General features: G+C 41.7%; 1 protein-coding gene and 1 pseudogene across 1 annotated transcript in view; both read right to left on the bottom strand.

The window, feature by feature from the left end:
- Positions 1-26,660, bottom strand: part of LOC111154331 (alpha kinase 1) — a 116,993-nt gene that overhangs the window by 13,039 nt on the left and 77,294 nt on the right. The window contains exons 5-10 of the mRNA XM_022513873.1: positions 15,566-15,764; positions 6,996-7,055; positions 5,610-5,696; positions 4,057-4,133; positions 3,058-3,153; positions 1,155-1,259 (exon numbers count right to left, since the gene is read on the bottom strand). Of these exons, the coding sequence (XP_022369581.1) occupies positions 1,155-1,259; positions 3,058-3,153; positions 4,057-4,133; positions 5,610-5,696; positions 6,996-7,055; positions 15,566-15,764 (624 nt within the window). The remainder of the gene's footprint in view (positions 1-1,154; positions 1,260-3,057; positions 3,154-4,056; positions 4,134-5,609; positions 5,697-6,995; positions 7,056-15,565; positions 15,765-26,660) is intronic.
- LOC111155779 lies at positions 22,659-25,886 on the bottom strand (annotated as a pseudogene).

Consider the following 26,660-nt stretch of genomic DNA (forward strand, 5'->3'; position numbering starts at 1 on the left):
ATACCAAATACAAAATCAGACATTGAATTAGAAACTGGAATTGAATCAGGAAAAACTTCATTCCTGGAGGACAGTCATTAGAAGTATTATAGGAAAATAAACACACGCCACAGATATTCTAAGGAAAATACACAATCAAGTCTTGAGTCAAGGACCCAAAGTATTTTTGGTGAATCGGGAGAAGGGACTGGGTTGTATGTGATTGGTTGGCATGAGGGGGTAAGAAATTAGCTCGAGCTACCATCTTGCTGTAGGCCTGATACTTCTTTTTTTTTAAAGTTTATTTATTTATTAATTTATTTATTTTAGTAATCTCTATACCCAAGGTGGAGTTCAAACTCATGACCCAGTGATCAAGAGTTACACGCTACTCTGACTGAACCAGCCAGGAGACTCAGGCCTGATATTTTTGATCAAAGATTATAAAATTGTTGTTGCTGTTACTTCTGTTGTTAGTTTTAGCAAAGAGATTCTATACATGGGACATGAACATAGTAATTTTCTCTGTGTAAATAAGGCTACCATATACAAAGGCACCATTTATTTAATAGTAGTCAAAATCATAGAGTAGCAGCTTCCAAAGCTCTCTGTGCACCAGGGCAGTATTTCAAAATGAAAGATTTCTAGTATCAGTCCCAGAGATTTGCATTTAGTGGATGTCGGGTGGATCAGGAATGTGCATTTTGAAAAGACTCCTTGGGCAATTCTTTTTTTTTTTTTTTTTTAAGGATTTTATTTATTTACTTGACAGAGATCACAAGTAGGCAGAGAGAGAGAGGGAGAAGAGGGAGAAGACGGCTTCTCTCCAAGCAGAGAGCCCAATTAGGGGCTCGATCCCAGGACCCTGAGGTCATGACCTGAGCCGAAGGCAGAGGCTCAACCCACTGAGCCATCCAGGCATCCTTCCTTGGGCAATTCTGATGTGCTTGGGAACTCTTGGTCTAAGGCAGACAACATCATACCCTCAGGCTGAATTAATTCCGCCTTCACCATGATGTTACTACTCTGACTGATAAAACCCTTCCATACACAAGGCCTGATCATAATTATCTAAAGATGTGCACAAAGCCCACTTCGGGTTAGACTTTTCCCTCTCGCTGGTTACTTCCCTCACTGGGCAGAATTTGGTGGTGGAGGGGCTGCCCCCTGCTTACCACTGCTGAGAGCACAAAGAGGGGTGTGTAGGGACTGAAGGCAGTGGCCAGTTTGCAAGCTTCTGCAGCTGAGAGCAAATGGTGGTCAAACTCCTTCAGCAAACCCTATGAGAAAATAGGAGACAAAACGTTGTATTGACAATCATTTATCCATTAGCAAAACGCAGGCTCTGAAATGCCTTTGCTTTTGTTTCAGGATTCTGAGCGACACTCTGCCCCTCATCACAACTATTTCGGAATAGTGCGAAGAAAGAGTGAAGTAGCTCCAAAGACCCGAGGGTTTGAGCGCCCTCTCTCCCTGTGCCCATACACAATCCCGTCACACACCCTTTGCTCCCCAGAGAGGGCCTAACGTGGGCCAAAATTCACAATGCCTGCCTGTACAAAATAACCGACACAAGTTTCTCTGGAGGATCGTGCAAGTCTTTGTTCACAGAAGCTGCATATCTTGCAGTCAGATTAGCTGATGATTCCTGCACTGTTCTTGGCAAAGAGCCTTTTAATGTATGATTTCACAGCAATTAAGACTCATTCATTCTTCCTAGAAATACTGTTCTAGGCACGGAGATAGCAGACAGTGAAGCTGTAATAACCTCACTTCCTATTGAGGGGAGGGGGTTAGTCAATACACAAAACAAGTAAGATGCATAGTGCCTGACGTGGTGATAAGTGTTCCAGAGAAAAATAAAGCAGGAAGGGGTCACAAGGAGGTTCAGGGTGGGGAGGAAATTTGCAATTTTTAAAAAAATTAATAGTTTTGTTTGTTTGTTTGTTTTTTAAGTAAGCTCTATCTCCCCTGTGGGCCGTGAACTCCAGACTCTGAGATCAGGAGTCACATACTCAGCCAGGTACCCCGGTAGTTTATAATTTTCAACAATCATCAAAGATAACTTCGCTGAACAAGGGATATAACCATTTTCATGTGTGTTGGTCTGACAGCAAAAGCAACATTTTGCTAAGACTCAGATCGCCAGCGGCAAGCTGTGTGTGTTCTTATGCTACACTCATTACTATTAAATACAGTTACTATTTATTGTCACTTTAGTATTTAATAAAAATAGTAATCTTCATGTAATATTAAAACTCTCAATACCAGTGCTGAGCAGGAGAGCAGTTCGGTGTTTATGCTAATGTTCTAGACTGACCGGAAACCTTGGTTCTTCTCCTAGTATTCTTTCTTACTGGGTGTGCAAACTATAGAGCTCATTTAGTTTCTCTGGACCTCAGTTTTTTTCCCTCTAAAATGGGAATAATACATTTTGCTCTACCCATCTTATGGGGTTTTATGTAGCTCCTACATATTGAGTTGTAAAGGAATACATAAATATTAGTAATCATTGCTATTAAGGATAAGAACCTTGATAAGTGACTGAGGCTCTGATTTGAACAGAGGTTCAGGAGAGTTTTAAAATTATTACCCCTTAGGGGCACCTGGCTGGCTCAGTCAGTAGGGCATGCAACTCTTGATCTCAGGGTTTTAATTTCAAGCCCCAGGTTGGGTGTAGAGCTTACTTAACAAAATAAAATCTTTAAAACTGTTACCCTTTTACCTTAACACTGAGATAGCCCAAGTGTGGAAGTGGAATTCTGTGATGATTTGGAAGATCAGTGGGATTCAAAGCATTTATCGCCCCGATGATATTTAATATTCATTCATTCACTCGTCATTTTTTTTTTTAGTAACCTTGTATGTCTAGTACTGTGCTAGATGCTAAGATAATATAGCCAAATAGGACACCATAGAAATTGTCCCCAGGATTGTTCACGTGACTCGAAGGGGGGAGACACTTGTGCTCCCTGATGCCTGGAGCGAGAATGAGACTGATGCACCAAGCACCAAAAATGTTGGCAGTTTTGTTAGGGGAGGCCACTCTGCACCCCGGTTGTGACATGTGATAATTACCAAGTTAATCTGCGGATTGTTTTTAAACTTCTCATAATCGTTTTTGCTCATGGAAACGAAGATGTCTGCCAGTATACCTAGTGATGTGGAAATACCCTGTAGGAAACAAACAAACAAAACACAGATTAGGAATTCGTGGTCAATCTCTGCTCGCCTCTCAGGGCCTGAAGGCAACAATCAGTTCCCCACATGAACTACTGTGGCTGCTCTTCTTATTCTTACTGTGATTGTTATTCCGACAGTGGAAATACTTCTAAACAGATGCCGCAGGGCTCGAAAGATCATCACATCCTGAAGACACAGACCTAAGGTGAGCACAACTGTTTCCTAGTTGAGCTTTACTGGACTCTCAACCCTAACTTCTCCAGACTGTTAGGCCTAAAGAATTGGCTCAAGCCAGAGTCCTTGTGTCCCATTCTGTCTGTGTCGTAGACAGACTGTAGGCAGCGGCACTGCTGGTACTGCTCAGGGAAATGAGATGACCCGTTGCTCCAGTTAACAAGGAAAACATTCCCACAGACGCACAGAGAAGGAAACATCAAGTAGGAAAGCAAGTGTTGCCTCTCGATTTCTTGGATAAAGATGCCCCAGAAACAAATGGAGCATGGAATGGAAGCCTGTCCACTGACTCAAGGAAAATGACTTTACATATAATCAACGTGGCCACCTCAACTTTGCTGTGGAATCAGGTAAAAACTAAGTCCATGCTCAAATAAAGAGATGAATGGGTCATAGAAATAAATAAATAAATAAATAAATAGACAGATAGATAGAAATGAATGCAGAAACACTAAATATATGTCAGGAGTCTAGCTGTGAGTGGGGGCAGGGCAAGACACAAGAGGAAGGTAACCAAATGTCCCTGGTCCTATGCCCTCGCAGAATCAATAAAAACAGAACCAATAAACTTGACAAATGATACACTGAACTGTGCCATAAAGAGATAGTCACCCAAAGACAAATGTAGGAAAAGAAAAAAATAAGCACTAGATACACCACCTTTCTATCTGGCTGGGGAAGTGTCAAATATCCTATGATGGAGGTCCAGATTAGCTCTGCTGCTTCATACCACATCCCTGGAAAAAGAGGGGAGACGGGACAAACTGCCAGTATCTATGTATTGTGAAAGAAAATACCTTTGATGATGGACCCTGGGGAGGATATGTGCTATGATGAGTGCTGTGAATTCTGTAAGACTGATGAATCATAGACCTGTACCTCTGAAACAAATAATACATCATATGTTAATAATAAAAAAAAGAAAATACCTTTGAAAATTAATACAGAAAGAAGACTCATTGGCTCCTGTTAGGAAAACTTGAGACTGAATTATATTGATAGCAATCAGCAGATAACAATCTGCTGGAAAAACAGCAACCTATATTTCCAGTTAGTTTAATACAGATAATTCTTCCCTTTCACAGAGAAACAGTAAAAATTATAAATTATATATATTATATATATAATTTTTACTGTTGATTTTATGTATATAAAATCAATTCCATTATTTATAAGAAAACTAATTACCATTCTATGTTAAAAATTTTCAAACACTTGGGGTGCCTGGGTGGCTCAGTCATTAACTATCTGCCTTCAGCTCAGGTCATGATCCCAGGGTCCTGGATTGAGCCCCGCATTGGGCTTCCTGCTCAGCAAGAAGCCTCTTTCTTCCTCTCCCACTCCCCCTGCTTGTGTTGCCTCTCTTGCTGTGTCTCTCTCTGTCAAATAAACAAAACCTTTAAAAAATTTATTTTTTTCAAACACTTTAGTTTGCAAATTTATTTCAGCACCTGCAGCTCCTTCTTATTCTTCCTTTTTGTTGTTTTTTTAAAGTCTTCTGCATTTAGGTGAGGAAAGGGCTTTGGGATAGGCTAAGAAGCCCACGGCGGCGGGGGGGGGGGGGGGGGGGGGGGCAGGGGCTCCTTCCTTCCTCCTAGCAAATCTCCTTCCCTCCTCTCTCCAGCCTATAGCAGAGCTTCTGCCCTGTGCCCCTCCCTCCTCAGACCCCTCCTTGAGACCACACCCCCAAACCCCCATGTTCAGGTTGCTCTGTCTGTGGGCACAGTGCTAGAAGCCCTCTCCTGGACTATTGGCAGAGCGCTCAGGCTTGCTGGGCTCTAAACAGCAGGGGCGTGGCCATGCATTTTAAAGCACAGTTAGCATTCTATAAATTTTGTTTGACAAGCTCAGGAATGCCCTTGGAGGAATGAATGGGTAAGGTGTCAGGGTGGTGTAGAATAAGGTGTCACTCTAGCACACGGAGGCCCATAGAACTGAAAATCAGGGGCCAGAGATAACACGGAGAACCCTGGGGCTCACATCACATTATACAACTACGTATTTCTTGAACAAAACTCAACAGAAAATATATTGTTCTATTAATGTTCATAACACTCCTGGGATCTTAAATGTCATTTTCTTCTCAATAAGGAAACTCAGCAAAGTGGGGATTAGCAATGGTAACCAGATACATGAAGAAAATTCCACAGTAAACTCTCGCAGCCAGCCTTTGTAAATGAGCCCCAAGAGGTGCGAATGTTTGATGACCGTACCTAGCTTTTGCAGAATTTGCCCTCTGATCTGTATGCAGACTGACTGCACCAGGACCTTGTCGCTTTCATTTCTGTACAGCCAGGTACCTACGACAAAAGAGAGGAAAAAAATAAAAATAAATAAATGAACTTAAATTTATTTATTATTTTTATTTATTATATTTATTTCTTATTAAATAAACAAATATATTTATATTTTAAATAGATAGATAGATAGATAGATAGATAGTTAGTTTAGCTTTGAATTATCAAGGAAATAGCCTGGTGAAATGAAAGTATTTTCACAGAAGCCGTCATGAGCACATGTGATCCAGATTCGAGAGATGATCTTTTCTCTGCATTTAGGGAAAGGTCCCAAGTCCTGGCTGTAACCTATAAGGCTTCACAGAAATGAACTCCTGTCTGGTCTCCAACTCTCCCAACTGACTATGTCCTGCCAGACTGACTTCGTTTGTGTGCCTTATCATGGGGGCTGTCTCTTGCTGTTACCTCTGCCTGGGGTCTGCTTCCCTCTGGTTCCTGGAGAGGCCAGCTCCTCCTTCCAGTACACCCAAAATTGGTTTGGAGGTCGAGACTGATGGCTGCACATGCACTCCGAGAAGGTATGAAAAGGTTTTGTATTCATATAAGGAGCCTTTCTGAGGAGAGCAGGCAGGCACCCAAGCTGGTCCATTTGACGTGAGTAAAGTGGGGTAAGTGGCTTTGGTTTTTATTGTGATTAGGGTGTGTGGGGCTGGGGTAAAATCTCCCACAAGCTACGCTTGGTTTACTGATGACTTGGTTTAAAACAAACCAAAAAACAACACCCCCAAATGCCAGCCTGCCCAGTTGTGGGACAATAGGGTTGGGGGTAGGCTGGGGCCTGAAAACTGTCAGTGGTCAAACACCAAAAATAGAGTCAAATTCATTATTATACCCTCCTTGGTTCTATGTCACGTCACCTTCTCTGTTTTCTCCCCAGCTTTTAATCCCAGTGTGTGTGTGTGTGTATGTGTATGTGTGTGGTGTGGAAGATGGTAAGTATGCATACCATAGGTTAGTGATGGTGGCCACAAAATGAGGGGTGTATGGCCAATATCTGTATACCAAAGTGCCTCCCCACTGGAAATGTCTCTAAGTTTCAAGGAGCTTGGGAACCTTGGATCCAGGCACACTGGGATTAAAAGTCTACTGGAAGTTTTGTTCAACTTAGTGGGAAACTTGTTGGATTTAATGCCCAGAAATTCAGGCAAGATATCTGAAGGTTTAAATGATTTGTTACCCAACTTCCAGGTAGTTCTGGAGATGTCTAGTGTACAGTAACTATGAGGTCATTCAGTTCCTTTTAAACTAGAACTCCGGTAGGACCACAGGTGAGAGTGGTTGTAAGATAGGAAAGCACCTTACCCGTCGCTCCGTTGTTGCTTATTAGACTGCTCAGGATATACTCTGCTTTTAGAAGTTTCCCTGAAAAAGAAGCAACCAAATGCTACACAATTAGTTCTGAACACATGCCTTCAATACTACTAGTAGTTTATGCTTTAAGATGAACACATTATAACAGGGAACATAACCTGTCTTGGAAACATTCTATTTTAACATATTAAGTCAGGAGTGACGGGATGGCTGTTAGTTAAGTGATGGACTCTTGATTTCGGCTCAGGTCATGATCTCAGGATCGTGAGATTGAGCCCAGCATTAGTCTCCCTGTTCAGCAGGGAGTCTGCTGTAGATTCTCCCTCTCCCTCTGCCCCTCCCCTGCTCTCTCTCTAGAATAAATAAATAAATATTTTTTAAAAATAAAAATAAAATTTAAAATCAATAACTACATCATACACTAAAGTGAACAGAAAGGGTGAGATTTCCAGGAACTGGTAAAGTGGCAAGTTGTACAGTATCTGAAATGGCAATTAGATTTACACACACTCATACACATATACACTCATTCATATAGGATAAGGTTTGGGAAGTAAAGGCAAACCCTTGTAAAATGTTATGTCTTCTTTTTGTGAATGACTTTGAAAGAAAGGAAAGAAAGAAAAGAAAGAACAAACGAAGGAGAGAAAGAGGAGAAAGAAAGAAATGAGGGAAGGAAAGAAAAAGCACATTCTGAAATCATGACTTATTGTCTGATTAAAACTTATTCATACCGATGTGTTTAGAAAGAGAGCAATAACATAAAATACTTGTGTAAATGAATTAAAAAAAAAATTCTTCGTCTCCTCCTCCTTCTTTTTAATTTACTTGGCAGGGAGAGACACAGCTAGAGAGGGAACGCAAGCCCGGGGAGTGAGAGAGGGAGCAGCAGGCTTCCTGCCGAGCAGGGAGCCAGATGCAGGGCTTGATCCCAGAACCCTGGGATCATGACCTGAGCTGAAGGCAGACGCTTAATGACTGAGCCACCAGGCAACCAGGTATCTTTCTTCTTAAAAGTTATATTTTCTAATTAGGGTTTTTAAAAAGATTTATTTATTTACTTGAGAGAGAGAGGGAGAGAGTGCACATGAGCAGGGGAAGGCAGAGAAGAAGAGGGATAATCTTTAGCCGACTCCCCACTGAGTGGGGAGCCCTCACCTGGGGCTTGATTCCAGGACCCTGAGATTACAACCTGAGCGGAAATCAAGACTCGGTTGCTTAACGAACTAAGTCACCCAGGTGCCCCTCTAATTAGGTTTTGCTGATAGCTAAGGGTGAGTATTTTTAAAATATATTGAATCATTATCACCAAACTTGCTGAATGTCTTAATTCTAATAATCTGTGTATTTCTTGAAGTTTTCTATGTCGGCAATCGTACTTTCTAAAAATCCTGATAACTGTTTTACTCATTTCTAATCTTTGTAGCTCTTATCTCTTTTCCTTTTTGCATTGCGTCGGGAGGACTTCTTGGTCAGTATCAAATAGAAGTGATAACAAGATTATATTTTTCTTTACTTGATTTTAAAAGGAACATTTCTAGTTTTTCATCAGTAGTTTTGCCAAGGTTTTCGATTGCTTCCTTTTACTAGGTTAAGAAGTCTCCTCTTGTGCAGCTACCAGCTGATGGCCGTTCAGCTCCAAATTCACCCTTCATTGCCTGCTTTGCAATAATGGGAATGGACCTTGTAAATAGTTCTCCTTTGTCAGCTTTTTCATTAGAGGGTGTGGAGAGATACCACAAGGGGAGGCTGCTTCTCTTCCTGATTTTAGTGTGCAGTTCTTGCCGGGCTCCCGCAGTGCGTGTCGCTTCTCCAGTGCCTGCCCTGCACCGCGTTCCTGGCTTCTCCTGTGCCTGTGTCCTCCAACACAGGTGGCTTCCCCAGCGCTTGGCTCCTCAGTCTGCAGAGGTCAACAGTGCCCATCAGCCAGCAGCTGCCTGCAGCATCCTCTCAGGTGACTTCACAGTGGAGTGGGGCCAGGGAAGGACCTCCCCTTGAAAGTTCCCTCCTGGCATTCCTTGAAGGCAGCCGTGTGGTGAGTTCCAGAGTGCCTCTCTGTGGGCGGCTTCCCCCAGCACCCAAGAAGGTGGATTTCCGGGGAGTTCTGCTGGCATGGAACCTCCTTGACTTCTCTGCCGTCCTGTGAGCCATGGCTGTGTCTTCTCCAACAAGGTCTGGATCATAGTCCCAGTGTGCCTGGCTGTGGGGTTGGGAACTTTTCCTTATTCTCTATCTCAGTACAAGGGATAGCGGCTGCTCCTTATAACTGCTTATCCTGTATTCTTCAGAGTTCTCTTTACCACTTAATAGTAATCACTCATCAATCTCCTGACATAGCTAATTACTCTTTATATTAAACTCTCCTTGTTCAAATTACTGTGTTGTTTCTCTCTCCTGAGTAGAACCTACCAAGAACATCTCTAACTCTAGTTTATATTTTCAACCTGAACAAGATGAAAATTTTGTAAAACACTTCTTACATCAATTTCAGTGAACACATAGTTTTCTTGTTTATTCAGTCCAAGAGGTGAGCTGAATGAATCAGTTATTACATTATTATTATTGTTGTTGTTATTGTTATTATTATTTAGTAAGCTCTACCCACAAAGGGGCTTGAATGCATGACTGCGAGATCGAGAGTCACTTGTTTGCTCTACCAACTGAGCTAGCCAAGTACCCTTGAATGAATCAACTTTTAAATAACCAACCTTCCTTATATATCTGGAATAAGCCTTCTTTGCCTGTACTGTATTATCATTAACTTAATACAACGTTGGTCAATTTGATAATATTATAAGATTTTTTGCTTCTGATAAATTATGTTAAGTGATACTACTATAAAATTTCCTTTTATTTTTATCTTAATTAGTTTGCATTTGCATTTACCAATTCTTTAATTTATCATTGCTTTTTGAATCTCCTCTTCCATCCTTATGGATTCAACTTTTTCTTTAACAAAATACATTCGTTAATGTGTGTGTGTGTGAGAGAGAGAGAGAGAGAGAGAGAGAGAAAGAGAGAAACTGGGAGAAAAATGTCTTGAGAATAATAAATATTTTTAGTCTTTGTCTGAAATGTCTATTTCATCCTTACTTTTGAATGATGACTTTGCTGAGTATAAAATTCTAGGTTGAAAGCATTTCCTCTCAAAAAAAAATTTTTTTTTTTTGGGTAGATTCCACTGCTTTCTGGACTCTGTTGTTCCTGATAAAATGATTTATGTGAGTTTAAATATAGTTCCCATATACATAATCTGTCTTTTCTCTCTGTTTCCTTTAAGATTTTCTCATTGTTTGATTTTCTGTAGTTTCACCACACTATGTCTAGGTGATTTTTTAAAAAAAAGTTTGCTCAAGATTGGGTCCACCTCTTCAATGCAAAGACATGTTTTTCTCCAATTTCAGTCAGTCCTCTCAGAAGTCCTATTACACTTACGTGCTTTTTTCATTCTATTCTCCAAGTTTTAAGATTCCTCTTTCATATTTTCATCCACCTATCTTTATATGCTTCATTCTCAGTATTTTCCTTAAATATAATTTCCAACGCCATCACTCTCTCTCCTTCTGTTAGATCTGCTGCAGGAATGCATTTCAGGATGGTCAGTTAGGGGGTTAGAATACCCAAGAAACTGGCCCAGAATTATCTTTATTGGAAGGCTGTTACCACTCATCTGTAACAGGTGGGCACATATTTAGAATTTTTGAATAGCCCCTTTAAAAAAATTATTTATTTATTTTTAAAGATTTTATTTATTTACTTGAGAGAGAGAGAGTGAGCCCACACATGAGAGAGCACAAGTGGGGGGGTGGGGCAGAGGGAGAGGGAGAAGCAGGCATGGGACTTGATCCCAGGACCCCAGAATGATGAATTAAGCTGAAAGTAGACACTTAATCAACTGAGCCACCCAGATGCCTCCTCTTTTTTCTTTCTTTCTCTTTCCTTTTCTTTTCTTTTTTCTTTCTCTCTCTTTCTTTCTTTCTTTTTTTCTTTCAAGATTTTATTTATTTATTCATTTGAGAGAGAAAGAACATGAGTGGGGGGTGGGGCAGAGAGAGAAGGACAAGCAGACTCTGCCCTGAGTGGAGGGGCTCCGCTTGGGGCTCGATTCCGCACCTCTGAAATCATGACCTGAGCTGAAATCAAGAGTTAGATGCTTAACTGACAGAGCCACCCAGACTGCCCTGGAGAGTCCTTTGCTAGTCGAGCAAGATCTGGAAAACAGCAGCATCAGTGTTGTCTGGGAGCTGGTTAGAAATGTCGAATCTGAGGCTCTGCCACATACCTACTGAATTAGGATCTGCACATTATTAAAAAAAGATTTATTTATTTTAGAGAAACTGAGAGAGAGAGTGCACATGTGCATGAGGTGGCGGGGGGCAGGGCAGAGGGAGAGAGAGAGAGAGAGAGAATCCTCAAGCAGACTCCCTGAGGAGTGTGAAGCCCGATGTAGGGTTCCATCCTGGGACCCTGAGATCATGATGGCTCAGGTCCTACGTACAACTACTGAGCCACCCAGGTGCACTGGGTCTGCATTTTTAACAAGATCTTCCAGGGGTTGATGAAGTTTGGGAAGCACTGCTATAATGCGACTTTTTTTTTTTTAGGTTTTATTTATTTAAATATTCTCTATACCCAATGTGGGGCTTGAACTCACACTCCCCAGATTAAGAGCCATCTGACCGAGCTAGCTATTTGTGACTTTTCATCACTGGTCTGAGATGAGATTAAGTGAAAAATGGAGAGTGAGCTTTTAGTAATTTTTATATCTTTTGCCAAAGTAATTTTATGACTCTTCAATCTAATAATAAATGCTTTGGACTTAACAGTTGTATGTATTTTTGTTTTTATTTCATTTTACTAATGATCTATTTTATTGTATTCACCTCAGCTTAAGGAGTTTGTTTGGCAGCTGGCATCTGTATTGGCACTTGAAATTCGAGAAGCTTAGCCATCAACTAGGAGAGCCGCTGGATGTTTGGCTCTCTCTAGCCTTCCTCATGTGGTTACATTCTTGTGGCCTGCAGGTACAAAAGAGGAACCGAGAAGCTGTGCTTGCTTTTAAGCAATTCCCTATTAATTGCTAAACTTTCTGACAACCACACTGCTTTTTAATTTCAATTGCTGTTTTTTAAAATGCCTTTTTTTTTTAAAGATTTATTTATTTATTTTAGAGAGTATGCACGTGTGATTGAGGGGAGGGGCAGAGGGAGAGAAAGAATCTCAAGCAGACTCGGCACTGAGCGTGGAGCCCGACAAGGGCTTCAATCTCATGACCCTGAGATCATCACCTGAGCGGAAACCAAGAGGCAGCCACTTCAATGACTGAGTTGCCGGTATCTTTAAATTTCTGAAAAGTCTCTTTAGTTCTTTTTCAAAGGGTGAATTCATTTTCTTTTCCTATTACATTCCATTCTTCAAACATACTGTTTTTTAAGCTGTATGAGTCTTTCTGGCTGTTCTATTTTTATGTTTTGTTTTGGAGGGCCATTTTTCCTATTTGTTGTACATACTGTTATTCTCTCACATGTTTCATTTCCTTTTGTTGCTTATACGGTTTAACCAAGGGCATCTTCAGCAAGGATTATTCTCCTGTGGGATTCCTATGCCCTTGGAGTGTGGATGTTTCTCTGGAACATAGTTCCGTACTTGATATTCTGCTGGGCCCCAAAAATGTCAGTGCTGAACTAGTTTTTTGTTAATTATTTGGAGGGATTCCCTCCCTTGTGGATAGAGTAAATTCAGACTCTTCACACACATCTGACATAGTCTTGGGGTTTTTTGTTTATTTGGGGAGTTTTTTTTTGGCCTCTACCCCAGAGCTTGGATAGAGAGCAAGCTTCCTTGCCACTTCTCTGGGTGAGCTGGTGGACCTGGTCATTCACCTCTCATAGCTATGCAAACCTTTAAGAATTCCTGCTTTGTCACTCCTCATGTAGTCCGGTGGACCTGTCTCTTGCCCCTACATGGGGTTTAAAATGACAATCCCTTCCCTTTGGACCATATCCAAGTATAAATGCTTCTGCCCACAGCGTCATGAGCAGCACACTACTGTTTTAACTTAGAACACTTTCTACATTTCCAGCACTTAAGAAAAAATTCACAATATCTGTTTAATAGATTATAATGCTTGCTTAATTCTCCATGTGAAAGAACTAAAAATTTGAACCTTTATTTCTAATTATGGCTTAAAAGGATTATTCTCTTTGCTGGGCAGGCCCAGGATGTCCTCTGTTGTGTATGAAATCCATGTTGAATGCCCCGACCTTAGGCGTGTGTTTTGGGTAGATACCAGGAAGGGCTGAGTCAAAGGGGTAACAGTGTGACTGTGCTGTCCCCTCATATTACCTTCATTCCTCTTCCTTATTTCTTATAATACATCGTCCTCTCATTTCTCTATCCCAGGAGTCCCAAATGCTGAGAATGGAGACCTCTTCTCCTGTTACTTTCTTTATCAGGACACCACCGCTGTTCTAAGCTCTCGTCTCTCTCTTACTGTATGGGGAAGCCCAAGAGTTTTTTGGGAGGGGGTGAGTAGCACAGTCAGTTGAGCATCTGATTTGATTTCAGCTCAGGTCGTGATCTCAGGGTTGTGAGATCGAGCCCTGCATTAAGCTCCGAGCTCAGCGTGGAGTCTGCTTGAGTCTTTCTCTCCCCTTAACTCCCACTGTTGCACTCTCTCTCTCTCTCTCTCTTTTTTTTTTTTTTGAAGATTTTATTTATTTGACAGACAGAGATCACAAGTAGGCAGAGAGGCAGGCAGAGAGAGAGGAGGAAGCAGGCTCCCTGCTGAGCAGAGAGCCCGATGTGGGGCTCGATCCCAGGACGCTGGGATCATGACCCGAGCTGAAGGCAGAGGCTTTAACCCACTGAGCCACCCAGGCGCCCCCCCTCTCTAAAGTAAATTAGAAAAATGAAAGAGTTGTTTGGGGGAGAAGTTCACAAAAATCACTTAACTCTGAGGCTGTGTTCATTTTCTTGTGGCTCTTTTGGTAGTATCTTTGAGGAAAAGACAGCCCAACCACTGGGGACTAAGATTTTGGATTTTATCTTAAGACATAGGCTACGTAGTAGCAGAGGAGCATACAGCTCATGAGGATATCTAGGCTTACTTGTTATCACAGTTACAAGCATGAGAGAAACAACACAACAAACAAGTGAAAAGATCAGTTTGGCTGTGCAAAGCAAAGCTATCAACACACCCACTTACCGCTTGACCTCAATTTCCATGTCACACTATAGCAAATCCATATATCATAAAATAGGCCACATCGACTCTATTCCAAGTTCTAACTGAAGAGAACCAATGCTAGAACTCTGCCTGTGCATGCCTGGCCTCCATCATTCTGTTCTCCCTACAGAGCACCCTGCACACACAACATGACCATCTGACGCCATCCAAAAGAAGATGAGTTGTTAGGTTTCCCTCATACCCCAAACAGTACAAAATCCAAACACTGTAAAATGTCCAAAATCAGGGATATCGGAAGGAAGAAAGTTTTCCCAAGTTCAACTCTGTCCCTGCAGTTACTCTAGAAAAGTAATAAACACGGACACAATTTATGCACAGCTGCAAGAACTTGAAAGTGAATGAAGTTGGGCTTTTGAAAAGTAAACCTTCACAAGCCCATTTCCCTCATGCCCTTTTATCTCTGTCCCTCTCTGCATCCAACAATTGTCCCATTTAGTGTAGTCAGTACAGTTCCTTTTCAAAGGAAATGGAGTAAAGATATTTTAACCCCTTGAAGACCAGACTTATAAAATCAATTTTTAAAAATGAGCCAGTCCTGTTTCTGGGAAGGGCAGATTTGCCTTCTACTTTTGTCCTGTATTCTTTCACTCTTAGAAATGAGGATGGCAGGCTACACATTTCTCAACCTCATGGTTATCAGTAATTTAAATAATTCAAAAATTCTATAGAAGTAAACTTCACTGTAATACATAGCAGGCCCTTTCTCCCTCCAACCCCCCTCTACAGTACTTCCTAAGTTAGAATGTCAGCCTCATTTTTCATTTCATTCAAAGTGACAGAAGGAAAAAAAAAAGATACTTTAGGGCCTAATCAGGTACTGTACCGGTGTCCCCAGTGATGGAAAAAACCCTCGGATTACTTCGGTGGGTTTGTCAGCTCTATTGTCAGCATAGTCAAGTGGCTGGAGACAGGAGGACTAAGAGAAAATAGTCGAATTTTAATCTGCTTTTTAAAGGCTCTTGGTCAGAAGTATAGCAATTCAGATACCCCTGTTTGAAAGCAGCAGGACAGATTTGTTAGAAGACAAAAGCTCCAATTAGTATTTTCCACACCCTTTCACAATTTTCTCTACCGCTTTTGGCTCTGAAACCCTTTATGCCAGGGCCTTTGTGCCGGCAGGAGGCGGGTGGAAGGGCACCTCGGAGGGCCGGGGGCGGGGAGAGCCCGCGGCTTGCAGAGCCGGCCCGCCCGCCCGGTGCCCGCCGGCCTCCCGCCGAAGTCAAGGAGCCCCGGAGGGAAGGCGAGCCCCCGGCCGGCCGGCCCTGGCGCCCCTGGGGCGCCGGGCTGGGGGGGCTGCAGGAGGGGAGCCTACCTGAGTTGACCGAGAGTCGGGCCTGGCGAATGACCACCTGCGGGGCAATTGGCGTTGCCGGCCGCAGCTTGTGGAGCCCCTTGGCGACCTGCAGGAGTTCGCCCGAGACGTCGAGCCCGTACAGGAAGCGGTCGCTTAAGAACACGATGGCAGCGGCGGTGGCACAGTCGCGGGCGAGGATGGAGGCTTTCAGGGACGCCTGCGGGAACATCCCGGGACGTAAAGAACCGCACGGAGGCCGCGCCCCGCACGAGAAGGCCGCCCTGGGACCAAGCTTAGTCTTCTAGGTTTTTGTTTTTCTTTTCTTTTCCTTCCTTTCCTTTCCCTTTCTCCTTGCTTGCTTGCTTCCTTCCTTCCTTTTCTTTCCTCCCTCCTTCCTTCCTTCCTTTTCCTCCCTTCTTCTTTCCTTTCTCTCCCTCTTTCTTTCTTTCTTTTTCTTTCTTTCAGTCAAAACAAGAACAACAAAACCTAGAACTAGGGGAAGAAACCTACTTTATTGGGCGGCTGAACGGAAAGAAAAAAAATAAATAAGGAAAATCCAAGTCAATTGTGAGATAAAACCTTTCTTTCATTTCGTTTTCCCCACTACATTTCTAAAACTCTACAAGTGATAAATGCATATTTCCTGTCATTAGAAAATTCAAACAACATAAGGTAAAAATGAAAAGTGCCCCTTAGTTTCCTGACTCTTTACCTGATGTTTTCCCTTCCTCCTCCCCAATCTAATTCTCATTCTTCCTCATCATGATTTCAGGGCGATCCTTCTAGAAACTTCTACCCTCTTGTGTATATTTAGACATTAATTGGTTCCTTGTCTTGCCTTGCTCTCTCCCCTTTCCCTCTTTTTCTCTCTCATAAATGAGATTACACTAGACCTATTGTCATGCTGGCTGCTTCTTTCAGTCATCTTAGCATCTAGAAGAACATTATGCATCAGTTCATAACACTCTGCTTCACTTACTGCCTACATTTTAATTAAGAAGAAATATAGAATTTTAGGAAATATTTTAAATTTATCTTGTATTTAGTTAATGAATAAAACAAGAAAAAGTAGAAAACAGGCATGGAATGAAATTGTAACATAGACTGAGAAGTAGAGATAAGCAAGGCAGACTTGAATGGGAAAACATCATCTTTTGATCTCCAAGGTGTTATACTCAAGATGTTCAAAGTCATGGAACCAATGGCACAAATGAGCTTCCCACTCGGTAGTACTTTCTCCATTTGCTAAAGTAAATCAAGCAGTGCTTTCTGAGCATATTGGTTCACATGGGAAGCCCAAGAAAGCATTGCTCATTTTCCTAGCACAATGTTACTACACAAAGCACTGCTTTCTTCACTACGTAATCCTAAGTACTAACAATTATTGAGTAAAACTAGATGTGGGGCATGGTGCTAAGTGCATTACATGTACTAATTCACTCACTCTTTACAACGATCCTAAGAGGCAGATTCTATTAATAACCCCATTTTACAGATGGGAAACCTGAGACTCATAGAGATGAAGTAACATGGCCACCATCACATGATCCGTGACTTAGAGGGGAGATTTGAACATAGGAAGTCTAGGTCCAAATCCCACATGTTGAAGTCCCATGTTGTTCCGACTTTATTTTAGGAAAACAGGAATTGGATATCAATTATCTGATACTTGCAGTAATGCCAGTAAATTCCAAATACGTAATCAGTCTTGTTACAGTTGCTGGTCTGAGCATTATTTACTTTAACGAACTGAAACTAAAAGACGATGTATTCAAATTGGTAGAGAGTAACCTCTGCTTTTCAAAATCTGCCTGGAACTGTTCCTTTGGGTTTTAATTTGATACTTGTGTATCTCTGAGTAAAACTGGCCTAAACTTTAATATTTGGCCCATTCCAGAGTTCTATCGATGGTGCTGATAACAGGATTTGAGTTTTGGTATACTTGTGTGCTGTCTATAGCACTGTAGGTAGAACATAACATATATTTATAGGTTTTCATCCATCAGGCAATGCCTACCAATAACCACTACAATAACCCCTCTATTTTCGCACTGATGCTTTCTTAACTCATTAAGGCTTTTAAGCTATCACTGTGTTTATTAAGTCTAGAAAGTGATCATTTGCATTTGTATTTATCCTTTTGTTCAAACTGATCACTGTTCTCATTGTGATAGAGATGCCAATTATTAAGGCGGTGGTGGGGCTGGGGGGGGGCGTGGGGATAGCTCTTCTCTCTTCTTGGTGTTTCCTTCTATGTGAAGGGAGCTGGCTTACTGTAGCACTCCTGGTCTCTACTTCTTTACCCACTCTGCCCCAGGGGAGGTGGAATGACTAATATGACTGGTAAATTTGGGAAGAAGAAACTGGCATGTCTGGCTTAGCTCTTCTCTTTTTTTCCTTGGGGATGGGGTGGCTAAGGGAAACAGGATACTCTGCTTTTGTGTATCAAAAGTCTTATCTAGAAAGCCACACTCTATGTGGGGTTCTGCTTGCCCTTGTAATCCCTGTGACTGAATGAGTATGTCTACATAATTCTGGGATTCAGCTAGCAGACCTCCTGTGGTCTAATTATGAAGCTATATCTTTCAATTTTGCCTTTATCAGAATTAATGGTAATGTTTAACCTCTTGTCTTCTAACTCTTGATATATTTCTCAATTTGCTCAGAATCCAGGAGGGAAAGAATCCTAGATCCTCTCTAAGATCCCAAAGTTAATCATGGCCTAATATGCCATAATCCTTTCTAAGGAAAACTGAGCTGCCCACAGTTACTGCTTTTGAAACTGGCATGTATTTTGCTACTTGACCTTGACTCCATTTCCCTACCCCACCACCAGCTCAAAGCTAAACTAAGAGTACTCATCAGATCCCTGGTCTCATGACTCTGTGGCCTGGCTTGAAAAAAATGAACTTTAAAATCTGAACTAAAAAACATAGAAAGAATGGTAGGGTAGAAAGAAGCAGAAAATAGAATGTAGCTAAGTCACACTTATGGGCAACCGCAGACTGAAGATGGAAGAATGATGGCTCTGAATCCAAATGCACCTGTCATGAGTGCCGTTCTTAGGGTGCCAGGCCTCCTTGATTGTTCCGTTATGTTTTCATAATAATGTACACCCTATTTTGTGAATTTGCTTGAGTGAACCTTTGTTCCTTCCAATAAAAAAACAAAACAAAACAAAAAAAACCCCCAAAAACTAAAACTGAAGTGTTCCAAGCTTCTATTGAGAATTGTAAAATTTTAAAATAAGAACTAGTCAGTCAATTGACATTCATAAAGGTAAATTCAAATGGAAAGGAAAATTTATGGTTTTATGTATGCCTGGCTCTGTTCACTGAGGTTGGTCTCTGGTCAAGAGTCCTTCCTATGCTAAATACACATGACACAGTACTTCAGTTTGCAACCTCAGCTGTTACCTGCAGAACTTGTAGCCTCTTCCACTACTAGGCTTCCTAAAACTTGTGCTTGGAAAGAGCAATGTTATTGCTGTCACCCTGCTCATCATGACCGTGTATCTTGCAGGGTTCTCAGCAAACCACAGTGAGTTCCCTCTCTTTCAGGTTGCCTTTTGGTGTATGTGTGATGGTCAGTTCTGCTCTCCCTTCTCACAGGTGCCCCACTTCAGTTTCTGGGTAACCATATACCTACTTGGGATGCAATGCTTAGTGACAAGCTATTTTCCAGAGGTGATTCTCGATCCTTACCTCTCTGATAAAAATGGTTTCCATTATTGTAGCACCATCTAGTTCATGAAAAACATTCACAGACATTATCACATTTAAATTTATAGTAACTATAACATCTAAGTAAGGGAAGGAGACTGAAGTTGAGAGGTTAAGTGACTTGCCAAATTTACAAAGCCCAAGGGGTGCCTGGTTGGCTCAGGGGGTTAAAGCCTGTGCCTTTAGCTCAGGTCATGATCCCAGGGTTCCAGGATTGAGCCCCCACATTGGGCTCTCTGTTCAGCAGGGAGCCTGATTCCCCCTCTGTCTCTCTGCCTACTTGTGATCTCTGTCTGTCAAGTAAATAAAATCTTTAAAAAGAAATTTACAAAGCCCAAAAGGTCAGGGTCAGGCAGGAACCCAAGTCTGTATCTTTTTAAAGTAAATTTTCTTATTGTGGTAAACAATGCATAATATAAAATTTACCATCTTCACCATTTTCAAGTGTACAGTTCAGTAGTGTTTAGTATATTGTTGTGGAATAGATCTCAGAACTTTTCCATCTTGTGAATATGGAAGTCTTTTCTGGTCAGACAACTCCCTTGCCCCACCACAACCCAGCCCCTGGTAATCACCATTTTACTTTTTATTTCTATGAATTTGATTATTATAGGTAGTTTAAGTAAGTGGAATCATATAGTATTTGTCTTTTTGTGACTGTGTCTTTTTGTGATAATTTAGCATAGTGTCCTCAAGTTTCATCCTGGCTGTAGCATGTGACAAAATTTCCTTCCTTTTTAAAGCTGAATTATTCCATTGTATGTATCTGCCAAACTTTGTTTATCCATTCATCTGTTGATGGACATTTGGGTTGCTCTAAACTGTTGGCTATTGTGAATAGTGCTGCTAAGTACATGCACATGACAATATCTCTTCAAGATCTTGCTTCCAATTATTGTGGCTATATATCCAGGAGTGAAATATATGGATCAACGTGTAATTCCAGTTTCAATTTTTTTTTTTTTTTTTGAGGAAGCTCCAGACTGTCTTCCTTAGAGGTTGCACCATTTTACAATCCCAACAGTGAACAGAGTTCCAACGTCTCCATATCCTTGGCCAACACTTGAGGGACACAAGTGTATTAAGGGTCAAGTTTTTTTTCCACTTTCTCTCTATGGTCTGATCAAGGTGATTTTGCTCAGTGACTAATCTGGGCATAGAAAGCTGGGTCTCTGGAGCAAGGGCTAAACTTGTCACTCACTGAATCTAAGCTGTTTTTAAAGAAACCATATCCTTTATTATGATGAGCAAATTCTAAAAGGGACAAAAAAAATTGAAAAGAACATTCTTCTTACGAATTTAAAAGTAAAGGAACAAAAAGAAAACTTTATAGGAGATGACCTTTAATTTCAGTGTTTTGAAATTCTCTAGTAAAAGTTGGTACCATGAGAGCAAATGATGAGTTAGTGATTACCTGGAAATTATACCAGCAAACATTCTTCACACTGAGCTGCAAAGACACTTTGCAAGTTCAGTGGAAACTTCTATGAGGTGGTCTTCCTGACTTGAGATGATTGAGCTTCTGGGTGTCTGGGTAGGCCAAGGGGGCCAGAGTTCACAGAGAGGGCTGCACATAGCAAGAAGTCCAGAGATCTGAAGAGGGTTTCTTGGATTTTCAGCAGAGCTCATGCATGGAAAGACACCACCCAAAGCTGGAGAAAGAACCCCCTGAAAGGATTAGTGGAAACAGTCCCCAGGCTTCATGTAGGACTTGTGTTTCCAACAATCAGAAAGGAAAATCTTGTCGTTCACATGGCATGGGGTAGAGTATTCCAAAAGACATCACTTCAATGGTGAGACAAAATCAGAATAAGGTGGCTCTTGGGGCACTCTAAAAGTTTAGAAGCAAGCTTGAAAAAGATCAAACAATGTCCTAACTTGATTGAGTCCTAAAACAAAGCTCAAGGCTATTTATAGGCTCACAGAGTACCCATCATCCTATGTGGTGAAATTCACAATGTCTGGCATCCAGTCAAAAATTACCAGGCATGAAAAGAAGCCCATATTGCAGAGAAAAATAAATCAACAGAAACTGACCTCAAAGTGAGTTATTATAACTGTATTTCATCAGTTCCAGAAGATAGAGTAAAAGGTGGAATTAAAAACATGGGAGGGAGATGTAAAAATGATCCAAATCCAACGTCTAGAGACTAAAGAATACATAATGTCAGAAATGAAAACACAGATATCTGAGTTTGTTTCCTAGCTGCCATTCGTTTGCCATGGCAAGTTATTTAAACTCTCTGACTCGCAATGGTTTCATCTGTGAAATGTGGATAATGTCTATTTGCAGTGCTGTTTTGGATTAGAGGAAATGTGAGTTGAGTGCTCAGCGCAGGGTGGGTTGCTTAATGAATGACAGGGAGCACGGTGGGGGGAAAATAGGGAAAAGAAGTCAGTTCATGCATTCCTACTCTCCTGCACGACAAAATGGACAAAATCGCATGAAAAGACAGGCTCTGGAAATAAACGTCAGTGGACTTTTCAATAGAGTAGAAAGGAAATAATAGATCATGTGTATAACCTCTATAAGGCTTATTTCAGAAAATGGCTCAGCCTCTAATTTCTTTTACGCTCTTTCTTCTCTCCACCAACTCTGAGGAGCGATGTTACTAGAAACTGAGAAAGAAGAAGGAAAATGAGCAGGCTTTATGGCAGTTGGTGAGGGAAAGCTGGTTCCTGAAAGGGGGCCTTCTCAGCACGTGCGAGTTGCTTTTGGCTGTCGCCAATGGAGGAATCCCTCCCCGAGCACCTGTAAACTGATGCTGCAAACACCCTATTCTACGTCCCGCATGAACACGCCATATATTTGAGCAGAGAACATTGCCTAATCTATTTTTCCCCCTTCTACTCTTAATAGATTGCAGCACAAAAGCCTGAGAGAGGGTGACCCGCCAGACAAAGGCCCTTTGAGTTCCTTGGAAAAGTAGACTTGGAGGAGGATGGAAGGAATCCAAGTGGCCCTATTATTTCCACTTGCACTAATTAGACATTTTTCTGTCAGCTATTGAGCACTGCTGAGAGGCCAAACTCACTGAATTCATTTCTAAAGTGTTTACAGAAGTTTGCATCTGTTTGTGTCTCTTCAGGAGGAAAATAAGCACTTCAATAGCATTGTGGAAAATCTAAACGAAGCATCCTATTCTGGAGGACCTGGCATCCCCACAGCTGCATAATTTAACTCTGCTCGGTGCTGAACCTCTCGCATCTCTCTCCAAAACCTAACGATGCAAAATGCGGAGAAGTCAACTCAGGAGAATCTTTTCTTTCTTGTTATTGTCTTCTGTCTCCCTCTTTTGAAACAGCGGCCTGCTGCGCTCTACATACAGATGGAGGTGGCTATCATTCCTGCGGCCCCTCTCTCGCGTCCCTCCCGGCGCTCTGAGACATTAATACGCACTTTCATTTGCTGCCAAGCGAGGGGACAGTAAATTCCTCCGCGGCGGCGCAGAATACATCACCGTCCTGGGAATCTCCCCGAGATGTACACCCGGGGAGCACTCTGACTTCAGAAGAAGGGGAATGAAAGGAGTCCAGAGTGTGCGGCAGGGAAGGACACTAAAAGAGAGAGTTTCCCTACGTGGTAAAATGTGCCTGGGTTATGCGCAATTAGATTAACATGAAAGAGAGTCCCTCCCCCACCCCCACTCCCCAAAAAAGAAAGAAAAAGAAAACAACACAAAAACCCTAACCCAAGGCCTACATGGGCAGTGCCTTTGAAATGCATATTGGTCTACATGGAATTTGATTCAGGATTCTTTTGTTTGGGTCTGTAGGCCTATGACTGACCTGCCATCACAGAGGACTCAAAAATCAGATCTTTTTAGACAATCTCGCAGCAACAGAGTTTTAGTGTTGGAATCAACATAGGATAACTCAAGGAAAAAACAAAACAAAACCAAACCCGAGCAGGAATTCTATCCCTTTGTCTTCTCTCAGCCTGACAGTAAAGGCTGTCAGATTGCCCACATCGCCACCAAATTGTGTTTTTCTTGTTGACTGATCATGTTGCCATACAATATATGGGTGTAGATGAGAGAGTGTCTGGATTTCTAGAGATAAGCTTGCGTGTGTGTGTGTGTGTGTGTGTGTGTGTGTGTGTGTGTGTGTAACAACCCCACAGTTGTTTTTTTACATCTGCTTCAGAATGGAAATACGGGGTTCTAATTGAGTTTATGGCACAAAGGGAACTTCATGGCTAGAAAGCTGAGTCAGGTGGTAAAGGAATTAAACTCCACAATGAGATTTCAATACAAAGATGATTGAAAAAATGCTAAAGAGCCTTTGCTAAGGGCTTTTGCTGAACAGCAGCAAGGAAAAGTGTGTGCCGTTTTCATGGTTCCTTGCATTAGTGTTAGCCCCTTCCGATGCCGAGCATCAAGTTTGGGTCCCAGCTATGGGTTCAAAGCCGGATGCGTTCTCGGCAATGACAATGGCAGCTGTTCTCTAGGGGGGCTGGGTGAGGGGACTCAGAACTGAAGCCATCTGGCATTGCAATTGGCAGGAACAGTGTAAAGGGAAATTATTGTTGCATAGCAAATTGGGAGGTTGGAAGAAGGCAGGGGAAAGTGGGGGTGATGTCCTGAGGTGAGGAATTAGCAGAATAAACAAACGAGAAGTGGTGATGCCTGCATAGTTACACATCAGCAATAAAAGCAGAGTTAAGAGGGGAAGCCATGGAACTGGACTACTCAAGGTCAATGGAAGACCAAGCATGCCATGCTCTGTATTCATCCACTGAAATGTAGAGAGGGAGGAAGAGAACAAAACTTGAACTTTCCTAAGGTTTATGCCGAAGGCCGGTTAACATTTCGTCAGCCTTCCTTTGTTTTACCAGTGGAACATGCAGATTCAAGCCCTTTTGGAAAATAGTTGGGTATCTTTTTCTTTATATACCTAAAGATAACGTTTCAATCATCTCTACCTGCTTTTCATCCTCTCTCTCAGATCTACCATAGATGGAGTTGGCTATCTTTTAAAAGAAAAAGAAAGCAGTTTCAAAAGAGAGAACCACCTCTCCAGGATCCTATGAATCTCACAGTCCCTGGGAGCCAGGGACTTAGCCTCTTTCAGGTTGCTATGGCCACCATGACTCCAGTCATCCTTGGTCATTTCAACATCTACATCGATGATTCCTTCAGGACCCCGGTCTCTCTTGCCACAGCCTCCGTACCTCAGGGATCTTGTTCTACACCCAGCCTTAGTCCCTATGACTCCCATGGGTCAGAAATACCCTAGAACTTGCCATTTTGGCAGCAACACAATCTGAATCTCAACTTGACCACTTGACTCTCTGAGATTTCTCTTGTATTCTAGCTGCCTTTCTCAGGAGGTCAACTCCAACAATTCTGCCACCTTATAGGGACAACCACGTAATCCATTGACCCTACTATTTTTTGCTATGCTACCAGTCTCCTCATGTTCTCACTCAATTCTTTAAATTCCTATGGTGCAGAAATATAGGGACTTTTAAAAAACCATTCTTGACTCCTTTGTCACTTTCTGCTTCTGTCCTGTTTGTCTGGAAATTCCAATCATATTTATTGTTAAGGGAAAATGTTGGCTTCACATTAAAATCATCTAGGTGGACTTTAAAAAGCTCAGATGTCCAAATGGCATCCCAGACCAGTTAAATTGGACTCTCTGCAAGCGTACCCAGCCATCAATTTCTTTTAATATCCCCAGGTGATTCCAAAGTGCAGGTGTAGCTGCAAACCCCCGGGGCTATCCTGTTAGCCTTTCCCCATCCCTCATTTCCTCCTTCCCGCTAAAGAGGGAATGAACTATCTAATGGAAGGGGTATACCTGCCTCAGACCTTCCTCTCCCATCTTTTCTTTTTTTGTTTTTTTAAAAAGTTTTTTTATTTGAGAAAGAGCGCATGCGCATGAGAAAGAGTGAGAGAGAATTTATCAGCCCACTGTCTGAATACCTAAGGCTACATTCTCCTATCCATTTTAGAATAATGAAGATTGCTCTTCTGTATCTATCTTTCAGATGGTTCTGAACACAGAAGGTGATGATGAATATTATTTATTGTCATTGACAATCCCCATATTCTATCTCCTTCTCTGCCTAACCCAAGCTTCAGCCCAAGCAACTGAATGTGGCTGAAGAAAAACACACAACCGTGACACTTTAAATTTATGGCCATAACTTCAAGTTGGCTCTCAGCACAGTCCAACAGTCCAGCTATGCTCACACTCTCTGCACTCTTCTTTTTTTCTTCTGATTTTTTATTACTCAAAAAAACTTTTTTTTTTTTAGCTTTCTGACTCTGTGCTTGTACCTTCAAAGCTTTCACAACGATTTTCTTCTGCTCCTTGATAAGGAAAGCACGCTTAATCCTGTCACAAACACACTCAGCACACATGGAACCACCGTAGGCCCGGCTGATGTGTTTCTTTGTTTTAGACAACCTCATAAGCACTTTCGATCTCACCGCACAAACTCCTCAAAGTTGGCCGGGTGTGCACACGTCACACACAGATTTTGGTGCTTTCCCAACCTTCTTGGTATAAAGGCAAATGATCCTGTTGCCATGGGTTCAGGGCAGTCTAGTTTTGTTAGAGGCTGTATTGTAGGACAGCCTACGACAGTAGATCAAATGCTGGACCATTCTGAATGCCTATGGATACCATCCTCCTTTCTGCTCTCTTCTCAAGCTTCCACACTTTCATGGACAACCTGGCTTCTTATTTCACTGAGCAAATAGTTAATGAGAAGCAACCTTCCTCATTGTCTTATCCAGATTTACCAGCCCTCTTGCTGTGAAGCCCATGTTCCCACCTATACTCCCATTGGCAGGTTTAAGGTCAACCTCCCACTCAGTTCTATCCTTTCCTCTTTGCTTAAGGACACTGTCTGTAAACACCCTCTTTCTCTTTCTGCATCATTCATTTCCTCATCTCTACTGCATCATTCTCATCAGTATATAAACCTAGCATCTTCCATCTTTGAGAAATTTTTCTTTATCCACACAGCTTTGTCTTTGTCTGTTCAGGATGTTGCCATAACATAAAATGCCATAAAGTGGGTGGCATAAACTCTGTTATAAACAATAGAAATTTATTTCTCCAAGTTCTGGAGTCTAGGAAGTCAAAGGGCAAGGTGTCAGCAAATCCTGTTGGCTGTGCCTTTAAACTATATACAAATGTCTACAATATTTATTATTGATGCTAATGTCATGGTTATTTGTGGTGACAAAAAAATGTTAGTGAAGCCTGAGAAATTGGAATCCTTATTCCTTGTTTTTTGACCATGAAAATGTCTATAAAACCATAGCAAAATTGTTTTCTTAGAGGTCTTTTCACTGGAAATAAATATAAAATGAAAAGCAAAATCAAAAATCTGTATTATTTGATGTAACACTTGGCTGTGGACAGAAAACTGA

Source organism: Enhydra lutris, unplaced genomic scaffold, assembly GCF_002288905.1.
Source record: "Enhydra lutris kenyoni isolate GAN:26980312 unplaced genomic scaffold, ASM228890v2 scaffoldscaffold3, whole genome shotgun sequence".
NCBI classification, from domain to species: domain Eukaryota; kingdom Metazoa; phylum Chordata; class Mammalia; order Carnivora; family Mustelidae; genus Enhydra; species Enhydra lutris.